We start from the raw sequence: 15542 nt of genomic DNA on the forward strand, positions 1-15542 counted from the left end.
GATTATGATTTTTAGGGAAGGGACCTGGAAGGTAACTGTAACATGTGGCAAAGGAAGCAAGCTATAATTTGAACTACAGTTTTGCTGTACAACACTAAAATGGAAGTAAAACCTTTAGCTGACCTTGCACACATTTCTACAGCATTTATGTTTTGACATAAAACTGATATGTTTTTATTGTAAATCCCCTGGGGCAAGGCCTGTGTTTCTCTGTACGTCACATGGGAGGAGAAGTGAAGTTTCTTTTATAAGGAAGTTTTAAACATAACTATTTTGGGATGCCTGCCAAGTGTTTTGCAAACTGTTACTATATGGATTGGAACACAGGTACATTAAGAAAATATTTGTCAAGCAGAGAAACTCAATTACAAAAATAGATTTACAGGATAAAAACAGGATACTGAGAAGCATGCCAACAGCCTTACAAGGCAAAGTTTTTGAATGACAAATGAAAAGACAACATTAGTAGTATTTATTATAATAGCTGACTTAACCAGTTTTAGTAGGCAGACCTTGTGAATGGCCTAAACATATTCCTTTTGCTTTTTTAAAAAAATTAAACACAAATCCTGTGTTCTACACTCATCCGTCAGAGTAAAATAGCAATTTACTGCTTTGAGAACTATCTGTAGATGTAAATTGTTCAAAAGTCAGCACCATAATGACTACAGTAACATGGCTCTAAGTAAATATTTGCCTGACATGTACGGAGAGTTTTGGGTACATTTTTGTTGGGTTTTTTTGTTGAGTGCAGCACAATGGTTTCCTAAAGTGGCTGATCTGCAGATCTATATCGGAACTTTTGACATAATGTGCAACTGGGTTTTAAACGTGGTTGTACATATTGGTTTTAGTTCAAAACTTATAGAGAAGTCAGACATTCTTATACAATAAATAAGCAGCACACTTTATGTGAACACACTTTTCATCTGTAGATTTCAGGGTTGGTCAAAGGCAGGTAGGTACCGTTTTAACTTTACAAATGGGTTAACAATCAATTTTCAGATATTGACTAGAAGATGGAGCTGTTGATCATGTGGCTGAGATTCACCTAGTAACAAAGCCAAAACCAGAGCATCCAAATTATCAACCTAAACTTCAGAACTACAAAAAACAATTTAGTTGCAGTTTTGTTTTTAGAGTTGCTACTGCATTTTAACACTGTATTTTAAGATTTTTTTTGTCGTTCCCCCCCCCCCCCAGTTTTGATATTTTGATCATTTCCACATTATTAAATACTAGAACTATCTATAATAAATACAAGTTTTCTAGTTTTCTAAAGCTCTTAAGAAGACACTGGGCTAATACTGTATTTTAAATATTTATGCCAATAGGCACTCATATACTGTGCCCCCATTCCGTATACAGAATCACACTACTGTTCCAAGTGTACCACAAAGTAACTTTTGACAGTATTAGTTTCCTTCATTAAAACCTTCTCTCCTTTAAATTCAAGAGGAAGAGATGCATACCCTTTCATCTGAAAGGTAGTCTACCCTTAGGAAAGTTATTGAGGGTAGTGGGGAGGGTTTAAACAGAGTTAGAAATGCAAAGAGTTATTTTCCAGTTCCTCCCTCAACTTGAAAAAAATCTAGATTACAGTATTTCACTTAAACTCTCCGTCCTCTTCCTTCCACTTTGCCCAACTCAATGGAACAAATATCACAACTGAACTATTGAATTTGTAAGAATAAGAAAGATCATCTTTATGCCATACACACTATGTCAACATCTCAGTAGAAGCAAAAAAATTCTAAGCCAAAAGTTAGACAACTGTAATTAAAAACAAACAAACCAACCAACCCAAACCACTAAAATAAGCCAGGTTATCCACTGGGAAGCACCCTTGGTAAACTAAAGTCCTTGTGGCATATGGAAGGTGAAACTGGGGATCTAGAATACTCAACAAATTACATAATATTCTCACATTGAGTAGCGCCTGAATTGTTAATTCTGTGTGCTTGCTGCAAAAATGTCTACATAGCAGATACAGGTTCTATCAGCTTCCATCGGGTTTTTTCCCAGCTTTCCTATTCTACATTAGAGCAAACATTTAGAGCAAACATATAACCACGTTTCTGAAATGTAATACATCTTACTGTCTACCACACTGAGCTCCTAGCACTATGTAATGGCCAACAGTTCCACAGTATTAGGAATATCGGTTCAACTCGGATAACCCTGCAAGGTTTACTTTACCCAGATATCTGAGCCACTAGGAATCTACAAGCTGGCTTGAGGCTTCATCTTGATTTTTTCCAAATTTACACATTCTACATGAACACCAGGGGAATCTATTAGGAGCACTTTACTTCAATAATTATAAATCCTACCAATTTTAAGAAAGAGAAGAGTGAATGTTAAAGTTACCTTCAAAACCTTAAAAGCATGTGAAAGATTTTGACCTTATCAATGTATTTTGCAAGTATAGATCAAATCTCTACATAATGTTTCTTGCTAAGAATAACAAAGATCGACGACATGTTTAACAATAAGACCTCATTTCAAATCAGCTAAATAAAGATTTAAGAAAAAAAAAGGGGGGGGAGGCAAGAAATCCTAAGAAATCTATTAGCATGCTGAGGCTATCTGCATTTTAGAAAACATCAAGATTTTTATATATATATACACACACATATATGTAAGTATATAAAAACAAGTTTGCACCAGTTAAATATGGTCTGTTCCACCCAACTTTTCAAATGCTAGTTTATTTGCTTAGTATTCCCACATTCATGTTTACTTTTCAAGAACTAGTAGACAAAGGAAAAAGTTTTAAGAACACAAGATGAATATCCATTCATAATATTGTAACCAGTAGCAAAAAAACCCAAACAGCTAAGACCAAAACATAGAGTAGATGCTTTCTAAAAGTCAAAAGTAATTTTTACACACTTCCAACGGCTGGGGAGAGGCCACTCTCCTCCCATACTCACTTGAAAAGAAATAGCTATCACCCTTCTTTCACCAAAAACTTATATTAACTCAAGCACATAGTGCTTTTACTCTGCTGAACTTTTAATCACCTCCACTTCAGATTACCTGTACATACAAAGCTGTGGAATCAGAATAGAAAGTGACTGGTCTACAGCTTCTGCATTAGGAGTGGACTGTGACCCTAGAGAAGTCCTGAATTTATTACAACTAAGGTGGTTTTAGAAAATGACTGGTGTGTTTATTTCCCCACCTCGCCAATTCAAGACTTTTTGAAGTACAAAAATTCATTTTGTAGGAATTGGCAAGTTTAATTCTTGGTAATTCCACAAAAGACAAAATGTTGCATTTAATAGACTTTTAAGCCTTTCTAGAAACTGTCAAAGTTATTAACGAACTCCAACATCTTCCAGTGATACTTTCATTTGTCCTACCACAACAGAGCTGACGATTCCCCATACAGACCATAAAAATCAATAAACTGTAAAGAAAAAAAAAATCCAAGGTATGCTGATTAGTAAAGACGACGACAGCTAGCACCAAAGCATTTATGACTTGGTATATGGCTTGTAGATGCACAAAATCCCTACCACAATATTCAATATGCACCTTGGCCACTAAGGCTGCTCATTATACCAAAGTTAGCCCCTATGAAAAATACATCACTGGTACACAGTAAGTATAGTTTTCTTGAAACAAATGACAATTTAAGGGAAAAAAACAAACAAAAACCCAACCAAGCAAACTGCAATGCCAAGGAAAACAAAATGCTTCTAAGCCATCCTATTGCTTTGCACCCATCATAAATTTTGGAAAATACTCATAGATGGAACTAGAGGGAAAGAACGTCAACCACATGTATGGTGCCATAAGGAGAAGAGCACAACTGAAAACAATTTTTTGTCCCCCAAACTTATCTAGCTTTATAAACATTCACACACTTTTTCTGCACACATACTATGTAAAAGCCTGCTATTTTCAGTCACGTCCCACCAAGAATCTTGGGAATCTCCTAGGAATACATTTCAGTACAGCACCGCACATCCAAACCAACAAGATTTCAACCAAATCTGGCAGATGGGAACTGGTCTCAGCTCTGCTCTTACAAATTTCGTGGAAAAAGGAAGCAGGACAGGGGAGAAACCTACCCAAATGCTCTAACTCAAGGGAAGATTAACATGAGGAGCACACACCTTCGCAGAAAAGGTTATGCTTTAATGGAAGCATCATGCAGGAGAGTGCTTTACACTTGTCCCAGCCATAGAAAATTATCAATAAGAGCTTACATTCCACTGTGAGCTACAAAGCCATGAAAATTAAAAACTTTTTATTTCCAATATGTATGAAATTGCTAAATTCTATTAGTGGAACATTTTCATTGAATTTTCATACTTGGGTAATATTATGACAGAAAGTAATCTTTCATTCAATACTTTTTTTATGACTGAGAAAAACACAGCAAACATGACAATATTTAAATCAAAGCAGAAATTGCATTTCAGTTTATATCTGGAAAGGACATTCTAGAATATTCGGAGTGATTAGATGGAAGAATTTTAAGAAGAATGAGACAACCTGCAGTTGGACTAGATGATCTGTAGGTCCCTTCCAACAGAACTATTCTATCATATTCTATCCGAACTAAACAAGTACCAATTGTCAACAGATAAGAGAAAGTGGTATTCAGATGTTTTGAAAAATCTGTCTTCATGAAAAGCAATCACATGCCCTCCTATACACCCAACAGCTGCATGCTAAACTTACAGCTCACAGATTATTAATCCTGGAAAATAACGTTGGGTTTGGGGTTTTTTGTTGAGAATTCTGTGCACATTCACCTCTTGTAAAAATGGACAGGATCCACCCTACCTAGAGAGACTTCCAAGTTACTAGAAAAATACAAACACTGCCAAGTTCAAGACTTTTGCCCTAAGGCAAATCTGAAAAAACTATTAAAATCTAATAAATTGCTTACACAGCAACAAGGCTAAGAGATTCTCAAGAATACTGTTCTGTTTTCTTCCTCAAATCACAAACAGAACTGCTACAACTTCTAGAGCCAACTCGTTTTTACTTATTACTACAACAATCCTGTCAGAAGAACTTGAACCACAGACTAAAATACAACTCTGAAGTACAATTTACTTGATACTGAATGCAGAAAGTATTTCAAAATAAGATAAATGAGCACAGCACAACTAACTCCAGTTTTGGAGACTTCAACTATTTCATGTTACATAAACAGTCATCATTTCAGATAACACCAAAACTGACTAAAAAAAATGATTCAGTAGTTTCCTAAACCATTCACCTGTCTCAGGTACATAGCTCCACTTGCAAATATTTTAGACATCAAAATACTGTTAAGACATTTCCCAAACAGTTGCTTCAAGTCTTCTGCCAGTTTTAAGTATCATGAGAAACACCACAGACAATTTAGAAATGTAGAATATGCATTATTCTCTAATCACGCTGAAAGGCACAACTGTCTCACGAGAATTAGACAGATGCTAACCTCCATCTGCTACAATATAAACTTCTACCATTACATGCATTTACCTATATTTAATTTAAAAAACATAGAAGTGCTATTTAATAGTTACCTGAACCTCTGAATTAGAATCAACAGGTTGAAGCATAAACCAGTTCTCTTTTCCTGTGTAGTTGCATAAATCATCTTTTTTGATTGACACCTTTCCTGGTGGAGGGGGACAGGGAGACACAAGAATAATTATCACTTTCATCTCAATAGGACAAATATTTAAGTAGATTTGAAGTTTGATTTTTGTTTAAACTCTCTTTTAGTTTAGGGTTTTTTTTAAGCTTATGACACTATATGAAAAGCTTATGAAAACAAGGAACACAAAGCACAAGTAAGGCAGAAAAATAGTTTATATAAAGCCAAATTAAGTTATTATGATGCATTATCTTGCATATCACTAATAAGAAGATAAGGTAAAATGAAGAACATACTTGTGGCTGGAAATAAAGATTTGAGAGAACAGTAACGGTGTTGAAGAATATTTAAATAGGAAACTGAAGGTAGATGCCTTTTACTCTTCTGATTGCTATTTGGAAAGCTGTTATTATACCAAATTATCCAGCATCCTGGTGCAAATTATTTCCTTCCTCAATTTAAGTAATGTGAAGCCTTCTTCCACAGCAGACTGTTAGAGATTTATAGCAACTATATCCAAATAGCAGCTGCAATAGAGCCATTATGCAGTGGGGAACAACAACAAAACAATCCACCTCCTGTAATTTTTCACCTAAGCTACATAAAGCATTTTGTAGCAACTTGTAAAAGTTCCACTAACAGAGAAAATATAAATACGAGTATCTATAAATAGTTCTAAGAACTATTCCACAATTGCAATTAGTGTGGAATTATTCCACAATTCATTCTTTAAAGACCTACAGGTAGTGACAATTATTCAAATATTCCAATGAAACAGAACTGGAGAAAAAACAAATAGAATTTAAAAAAATGTACTGAGAAATATATTTATAAGACTATAAAATGTCCTATCAGCCTAAAAAATAAACGTATTTTAGTATATAGCATAAAGCAAGGAAACAAAATCCTGCTTTTCAAACTTTAAAGGAACATTTAGTTTAAGTGCACTATACAGTGTGTTTTGAAAAATGCATCACTTGAATAACTGTATCCTTAATACTACAGCTAATGATACTGAAAATAACCAAATGTTATCGAAGACATAGTCAGTATCCCAGAACTTACCTATACGCAGGTCTTTTTGTAAAACACTTTTATCATAAATGTAGAAGGACAACCACTGGAATGTTCTTGGAATCTCAAAGTAAAACTCTTCCCCAAAATAAGGGCTGAAAAGAAAGACTGACAGTTAAAATAGAAAAACATTTCATGTAACTTATACAGAAGACAAACACTAAAATGCTACATTTTTACCGCAGTCCCAGACCTTAGCCTTTAGCTCTATACTTATTTATCATCAAAGCCATGCACAACCATTTCATTACAAGAACATACAATAACACTACAAGTTAAAACTTCATGAGGATGCCTTATGTATGTTCAGAAAAAGAAATCAGAGTGCACACACAGAAAGTGTTGTTTCCTCTGCAATTTCAATTCTATTTTTCTGTCTTGAAATTATTCTAGTTGGTTCTCTACCCACCCCAAATGACTTCCTGAGACACAAGTTCTGTATTTCTCTTCTTTCATTCAGTACATGATTAAATTACATTAAAACACAATTTAGGAATTATTTCACTAACAGACATTTGTTTAGCTTTAACTTCTGTGTCAAATATGATGCTCAAAGATTCAGACCTATAAAAATAAGCCATAAGCATTAGCAACTATAAAACAGAACAGTGGAAAAGAGAAACGTTAGTCTCAAATACGCACGTTCTCCCACATGCTGGAGTGGTCACCACATTTCTCCATCTAATGAAGTCCAATATAATGTTTGCAATTCACCCTGCTCTAACTGCCATTCACAGACCCCTCCAAGTAAAAAGACTCTGGGTTCCTCTGTCTTAAACACATCGCACGTGTCGGTATCTTCACTCAAGGAATTTAAACTTCCATTAAACTTAATGAGTACTTATTGATGCAATCACAGCCAGCAGTCAGAACGTTGTATTTCAAAAGACAGAACAAAACCACAATGTTATTTGTGTCACTGCAAGTTGTGCATTCTGAAAATCAAGTGTATCCACAAAAAAAAAAAAACAAAAAAAACCCACTGCTATTTTGGAACTACTGGTTACAACGTATTAACATCAACAGGGAAAGGTGTGCAGCCTCATGAAACTAATTTCAGCCTCTGCTTTCTTTCTACAGAGAAGTACTGGGATGACAGTTATACCAAACCCAGAAACAAAGGGTTTGGGTTTTTTTTCCCAGTAAAGTACCTTTCTGACACGATATTGCTACAATACTTTATTAAACTAATAGAGATATGCTTATGTTTGGAACAACCAGTTCATAGTATTACCTACCCAAAAGGATACCAGGAAGAATAGGATATCATCCCTATTCTATTCCATCTAAAATAATTACAGAAAAAAACATCAAATGCTTAAGGACCAATGGTTCATTAAATAAAGATAAGAGCTGATAACTAATTTTAAAAGTGTTGAAAAAACACAGGTGAAAAATCTGGCATTCCAAAATTCTAGAACCAATTTTTAGAAAAAAGAGGTTTAACTGCAGGAATTCACTATGAGGAATTTCACAAGTGAAAATGTTCCTTTTGTTCAAACATAGACCTTTTACCATAGGCTTCACAGCAGACAAATCTGTATTAGCCTTTGCGCTACACTGAGAAATAATTTAAGAATTCTCAGTTGAAAAATTTGCTTGTGTTTTTTTCAGGTCCCCACTTTTTTTTTTCTTTTCTAATTTTCAAAGGCAACAAATTCAGCTTTGATTTTGAGGGCTGGGTTCTTCTTGTCAGCACTACCACTGAAGGTATAAATTCACGAGCATTACCTTTAGCAACAGTGCAGCCCTAAGCAGCCTCAATTTCCTTATTACCCTGGCTGCTCATTTTAATTGTATTGACACAATAAATCAGACCAAAAAAAGATGAAACAAAGGCTGATTTTAAACTTGGGTCAATTCCATAATATGGCTCCCCTAATAGCAACACAAATAATAGTTACACCAGTACAAAGAGATCTTGCAGCAGAAAGAGTGAACAGTGGGTGAACTAGCTGGCACTGGTATCAAGGGAAACTCTGCTACTAACTCAGCTTTAGTCAGGCATCCCAAGGAGAACACTACACTACAATGTACAATATCAACTTCTGTGTATCACTAAGTGTTAAGTCCCAATTCTTGCTGGATCTATATAACTCCATGCATCCAATTATAATCAGATAATTAGTCTTGGATGGATACTATTAGTAGAGATTTCCAAAAACCTATTTAGCAGTCATATCCTACGGCTAAAGCAAACTCCACAACTATATCCCCCCCTCGCCAAAGAATGATCAGCCACTAACAATCATTATTTTGACCTCAACATTACACGAAGTCTCAGATTTGGCAAGAAAGAGCAGGTCAATAGTATGAGCACAAATAGAAGGTAATGCATTGTTTTATTCATGTTGATATGTTTTTCCTTACCTAGATTAGTATCACTGCCTTGTGAATCAGTTGTTGATTATTCTTTAGCAAAGTATGAGACACAGAGAAAAAATTTAAGGTGGAGAATACAAAGGATTAGTAAAGAAATTCTTAGGTGGATACAGAACTGGCTGAAGGGCTAATATAGGTTATACCAATGAGGAATAATTAAAATGGAGAACTTACTCAACCTGTTCCTCAGGGATTCAGTCAGTTTAGCACTTTCATTTGTGACTTTGATGCAAGAACTTTAAAGACTGTGACGGATACAAAATTAGAAGACGGTGCTAATTCAAAGGAAGACCAGACTGTCGTACAGGAAGAACTGGATTACAGTAATACAGAAGATTAAATTTAAATGTGTGACATCCGCATTTGCTCTTCCCTTCCTCGTTACATTAAACTGGCAGCTCTATGGCAGAAACTGACCAATGCCCCTGGCTCTGTCATTTGATAAGCGCTACAGTTATAACAAGAAGAGAATAAATTTTTGCTATAACCTTGCATTCACACAAAGTTCAGTTTGAAAAAAATAAACTTCATTTAGTTTAAATAAAGAATGCAACACACACATACCACAACCCCTCCCCTCCCCAATTCCTCACACTTGACCATAGATATTTGAGGAGGCTCACAGATGTTCTTTAAACTTTCCAAGGGAAAAAAATTTTGTTTCTTCAGAACCCACAGAAATCCCACCCATGTCATGAAATATTTCTTGAGTCATTAGTCAAAATATCCTTCTTTCACTTCAGTATTAATTCATGATTTTTTAACTCTGAAGTCATTTGCTTCACATCTGCACTTTAACAATAGTCCCAGTGCTGGTGGAAGCCCAAACCTCTTGGTATATTTTAAAAATACATTTTGTCATTAGTTTTCAATCACTGTAGTCAAAGATAATTTTAATTCTAGTGATAATTACTTCCACAGATGTTTAACTAGCAGGTAACGATAATAAAATTTAGATTATAGCTAGCATAAGTTTGCAACCTAGAATACAGTAACAAAACCCAGACTACAGTGACTGGGAATTATGTAAGAAAAAGCAAACAAATAAAACAAAACAATTAAATTCGAAGTTTTATTTATGACTAAAATTATACTGTACTACACCTTACTAAAAAGCAATTTATGAAGTTTTCAGACTAAGAAGATACCAGAACTTTCATCTTCCCTTCCAGTATCTCTACGTTAGTACGGTATTCTACCTTAACAGAGTAATAAGCCACAGGATGGTATAATTAAGTTTCTGGAACAAGTGTTAGCTGTCATAACTGGACACACACTAGTAATCAAGTGTAAGCATCCAACTCTGGTCGCTGCTAATAGAGGATGACATTTTATTACATTTCATCAGTTTGTTTGGAACCCTACTCATGCTGTGAATCTAAATGCAGCCATAATTCAGAGGATGAAGGTCTTCCCTATGTAGTCAGCAGAGACAGAAAGGCACCTATGGGCAAAGAGTGATTCAGAACACTGACTTCTAACTCCTAATAAAATGTTCTCAACTTAGAAATATTAATTTCGTATCACCTGAAAAATTCTCAATTTGAGGGAGAGGGTGTGCGTGTGCATTACTTAAGACGCCTCCCAAAATTTGTGGGTTTTTTGTATTGGGTTTGCGTGGCAAGGTTTCAGTAGTGGGGGGGTTACAGGGGTGGCTTTTGTGAGAAGCTGCCAGAAGCTTCCCCCATGTCCGATAACGCTGATGCCAGCCAGCTCCAAGACAGACCCACCGCTGGCCAAGGCCAAGCCCATCAGCGATGGTGGTAGCACACGCCACTGGGATAACAGATTTAAGAAGGGGAAAAAAAACAGTTGCAGCAGGCACAGAAACTGCAACAGAGAGAGGAGTGAGAACATGCGAGAGAAACAGCCCTGCAGACCCCCAGGTAATGAAGAAGGAGGGGGAGGAGATGCTCCAGGCGCCGGAGCAGAGATTCCCCTGCAGCCCATGGTGAAGACCCTGGTGAGGCAGGCTGTCCCCCTGCAGCCCAGGGAGGTCCACGGTGGAGCAGATCTCCACCTGCAGCACAGAAAGGACCCCACACCAGAGCAGGGGGATGCCCGAAGGAGGCTGTGACCCCGTGGGAAGCCTGCGCTGGAGCAGGCTCCTGGCAGGACCTGTGGACCCGTGGAGAGAGGAGCCCACGCTGGAGCAGGTTTTCTGGCAGGACTTGTGACCCCGTGGGGGACCCACACCGGAGCAGTCTGTGCCTGAAGGATGGCACACCGTGGAAAGGACCCATATGCTGGAGCAGTTCGTGAAGAACTGCAGCCCGGGGGAAGGACCCACACTGGAGAAGTTAGTGGAGGACTGTCTCCCGTGGGAGGGATCCCACACTGGAACTGGGGAAGAGTGTGAGGAGTCCTGCCCCTGAGGAGGAAGGAGCGGCAGAGACAACGTGTGATGAACTGACCCCAACCCCCATTCCCTGTCCCCCTGCGCCACTGTGGGGGTTAGGTAGAGAATTCGGGAGTGAAGCTGTACCCAGGAAGAAGGGAGGCGTGGAGGGGAAGTTGTTTTAAGATTTAGTTTTCCCACAGCACACAGAACTCTTATACATGGAAAAGTTCCCAATCTTTCATTCTAGAAACAGGTTTTACAAGACAGACACTAAAAGCGGAATTCCACCAATACAGACCAACTGCATGTCAGAAGGAGGAAACTGCATGGAGAGCAAGTATCAGGTACATTTCTTTCCCTTGAAAATAACCTGGCAAGAAAAAGAATGTTATGCTGCCCAATGGAACAGTATAAAGTAATAGCGAAATATGTTCTAGCATGCTTCATTTTAAAAGCACTGTACCAGTTGCAAGCCTCAGTTTTATCTTCTTTCAACTACTCTCATGATTTACACATTGCTGTAACGTTTCCGAATAGTTGCCACAAGTCAGCTCTCATTTTAAAGAGGTACAAGCAAAAGCACATGCACATTGATACATATCTTGTTTTTATTCTGAAGTGAGGCAGTCTTGCTTATCATCTCCATTTAAAAATTAAGCTTACCTTAAAGATTTTTCGACTACCTGTGTACGAAAAACTTCTTCTTGGTCCAAGTTTATGGTACAGAAGAAGTCTCTCATTTTGTTGGGTACTAAGTGTTTGGCGTCATCTGTAAATAAAAAAAAAAGACTGTAAATATTGAGGGGGGAAAACCCACAAAATATTAGGCACAAGAATTTAACAGTTTTACTGTGTGTCCAAAAGGTACTTTTCCATTCGGTTAGCATGCATTCACACATTCATTTTCAATTCGTAAGATCCAATAGTGTACAGAACTTGCTACATCCAGCTTCACGTGGAATGAGAGTCGACAGGAGGACAGCACACTGACTCATGAACACCACTTCCTGCAGCACCTGCACTTTCCCTTGAGAGGTCTCATCTCCAGCTTGACCCTGCGTGGCTTGCTAAATCCGAGAAGCTTGCAGCCTGAGGTGATGTGGCATTAGGTCATAAGACCAAGACATGATCTGGCCAAGCTATTGTTCACTTGGTATTTTCTCTGCAAATATTTTGGCTAAAGGATGCTGATTAACAAGAACTTACCCATCAAATCTCTGTTTCATTTTCCAAAATGAACAGCTGATTTTGACTGATGTATTTTCAAAGGTTCAGCTATGAGTACTGTTTATTTTTTCCTAACTGTCTGGTCTAGCAGAAGGGGGAAAATCACCTCCTGACTAAATGCAACATGGATAGGAACAAATAGAAAAGGAAGCTTCTAATGAGACACAGGAATACAAGGATTTGCTAGATACTGAGACTAGGCCACTGCAATAACACAGGCTGGACATCAGGCAGCCCTTTCTGGAAATGGTTACTTCTAAGTAGTTACAGATAAAAGCAGTTCCCAATGCTCAAATCAGAGAGCTCTTCCAAGATCCGAATGCCTCAGATATCTACGTTTATTTACAGCAACACTGTCCTTTAGCTTAAATAGTTATTTCCCACCGGATGTTTGCTTTCCCTCCGAATGTCTTTGAAGACAGCGAACAGACCCTTTCCACCTTTTATTCTGCTTAAAGAAACAAGACAAGCATTTCTGGTACTCTATCATATGAGAGGCTCCTAATCAGTGAGTAGCCACTCTCTGTCCCTGTTCCACTTCAACTGTTATCCTAAACAGAGGCAACAAGAATTTATTCTGCATTAGGTCTTAACCAGGACCTTCTACAGTAGCATTCATCCTTACCTGCTACTGGGAATACCTCTCCCAATGAAATGTGGAATCATCATTATCTAAACTTTATATAAGGTATTAAAAAGTAATAGGATAAAAACTATGCCAAAGTATTGAGTTTTAATTACTTATCATGTCTGAATAACGTAACACCTCCATTTTCACAGACCACAGCTTGAAACTAGATTTGAAGTGTCATACATATGTTCCTTTTTAAAACACTGCAGATATGAAGTACGGTGGAGTCAGCTTTATTGTCTATGCTTTTAATAAGTAAAATCAGAATTTTGTTTTCTCTCTCCCCACCCCCCAACACCCTTTTTTTTTTTTTGGTGTTAAATAGACTATTACAGTCTCAAAAGTTAAGTAAGTAATGCCTGGCATTGGAAAGGCTACCAGAACCGTATCTGAGCAGAGAACCTGACAGGTTAACAGGAACAGAGAATGAACTTCATGCATGATGTTTTCCAAGTCAGGCATATGTACACTGAGGGAAAGCATGAAACTTAAATCACTTCCACAGTTAAAACTTGTGCTCCCAGAAGCATCAATGAGCTTTTCATCAACTTGGGTGTGGGAGAGGAGGAAGTATATATATTATTTTTAAACATCGCACTTAATGTTGACAGATTGAGAGACATGAACAGAACCGGTTTTTAATGCTATTAGACTCCAAAAAGAGACTAAACTCAAAGTTACTCTTAAGTGAGATACTGCAGAAGAACCGAGAAAAGCATCAAAGATTGAACACCATCTGAAAAAAAAAGCTATTTTAATAAAACATACCAAAGAAAATATAAAAATAAATTCATGAAAGAGGCTAGTAATCCCAGAGAGCTTCTGATACTGTAGTTTGTAATTAATAAGCATGAACTCTGTCAGGTGTTCCTGATAAGAATCTTTATTTTTTAGTTAATACTCTGTAGCTTCACCATCCTACTTTTACATAAAATATTTAAGATACAACATTACTTAACTGGCACTGTAAAGGCACCGGACTTTGAAAGGTAATTATGATTATTATAGTTTCATGTTTTCTTAACAGAGTAAAAATTAAATATTTCTACATAATTCACAATTTTTATGTCTACTATACTGCAGTCTTTCAATATTAAAAGGAACTTTCTACCCAAGGAAATAGAAGCTTTTATTTTCTAATGAGACAAAAACTTTTATTATGTAGCCCCAGTGTTTAGCTTTAAGGCACAAATTTATTGAGGTTTTTGAGAGGCAGAGGGGATGATTCTCAGTTCTGAGTTTAAAACAACCTCAGAGCACTTGTCAGGTGAAGTACAGAGCATGAGATTTCACATCTTTCCAAATACCTCTCAATATATGTGATTGTGGGAAACTTTTCAGCTATACAGCGGTACAACTCTTCCAAGAAGCTTATTTACTTGGGGGGGGGGGGGGATAAAAAGAGCACAAGTCTTTGATTACACTAAGTCTTACTTTTTCCTGAAAACCTAAGGCTATAATGGTTGCATAAAAATCAAGTATGAACAACACCAGATATCTGCTTGAATGTTTAGATTTTCAGTGCATTCATCGAGTGTGCAATTCTGAATTCTGAAGACTGCATATGTTTCACTGTTCAAAGGATGCAAAGGAAAAGAGTTAAGAGATGAGAGAAGTATCTTGAGGAAATGTATACCAGAGTTTTCCAAGGGTTTGTTTGGAAAGTGTAGGTAGCATGAATGGTTAGTCACAAACACCAAATAAAGCTGTTTAGGGGAAAAGAGAGAAGTTAACCCAATTTCAGATCTAACTGTGGAACTATTTCAAGCCTCTTCACAGAGGCTGTCATTTAAAACTATATAGTGTGATACTGAAACTTGCAGTTCAAATGGGGAAACGCATAAGTGATGAAACAGCAGCAATAACAGACTTATTTATTTTGTATTAACCATATCAATTCACCAGTTTTGGTCACCGGACTAACTTAAACCACAAATTATTTTCAGATGACACATGTAGTACCCAAATTCAATAGGGAAACCATTAAATGCATCACTAAAATACTAAAAGTCAACCTTTTTATTTTGAAAACATAGAAGTTCACAATTGCAATTAGTTACCTGACTTTCAAATTAACTTTCTTTATTGCCACTCAGCTTTTTCGGGAAAACAGCAAAAAATAATAATAGCAATTAAAAAAAACAAAACAAAACAAACCCCACAACACCCACACTTCGACCAATTATACATGTTGGTTTGGATTTTAAAATATTTAGAAAATATTGTTTAGGTTCCCTATATAACCCAGTAAAACCTCACTTCAAAGTAAGATTAGG

At 36.9% G+C, this 15542-nt stretch overlaps 1 protein-coding gene across 2 annotated transcripts in view; it reads right to left on the reverse strand.

The window, feature by feature from the left end:
* Window positions 1-15542, reverse strand: part of RASA2 (RAS p21 protein activator 2) — a 53161-nt gene that overhangs the window by 33864 nt on the left and 3755 nt on the right. For both annotated transcript variants that reach the window (XM_075031774.1, XM_075031776.1), the window contains exons 2-4: window positions 12072-12177; window positions 6677-6780; window positions 5538-5632 (exon numbers count right to left, since the gene is read on the reverse strand). In XM_075031774.1, the coding sequence (XP_074887875.1) occupies window positions 5538-5632; window positions 6677-6780; window positions 12072-12177 (305 nt within the window). The remainder of the gene's footprint in view (window positions 1-5537; window positions 5633-6676; window positions 6781-12071; window positions 12178-15542) is intronic.

Source organism: Buteo buteo, chromosome 7 (genome assembly GCF_964188355.1).
Source record: "Buteo buteo chromosome 7, bButBut1.hap1.1, whole genome shotgun sequence".
Taxonomy (NCBI): domain Eukaryota; kingdom Metazoa; phylum Chordata; class Aves; order Accipitriformes; family Accipitridae; genus Buteo; species Buteo buteo.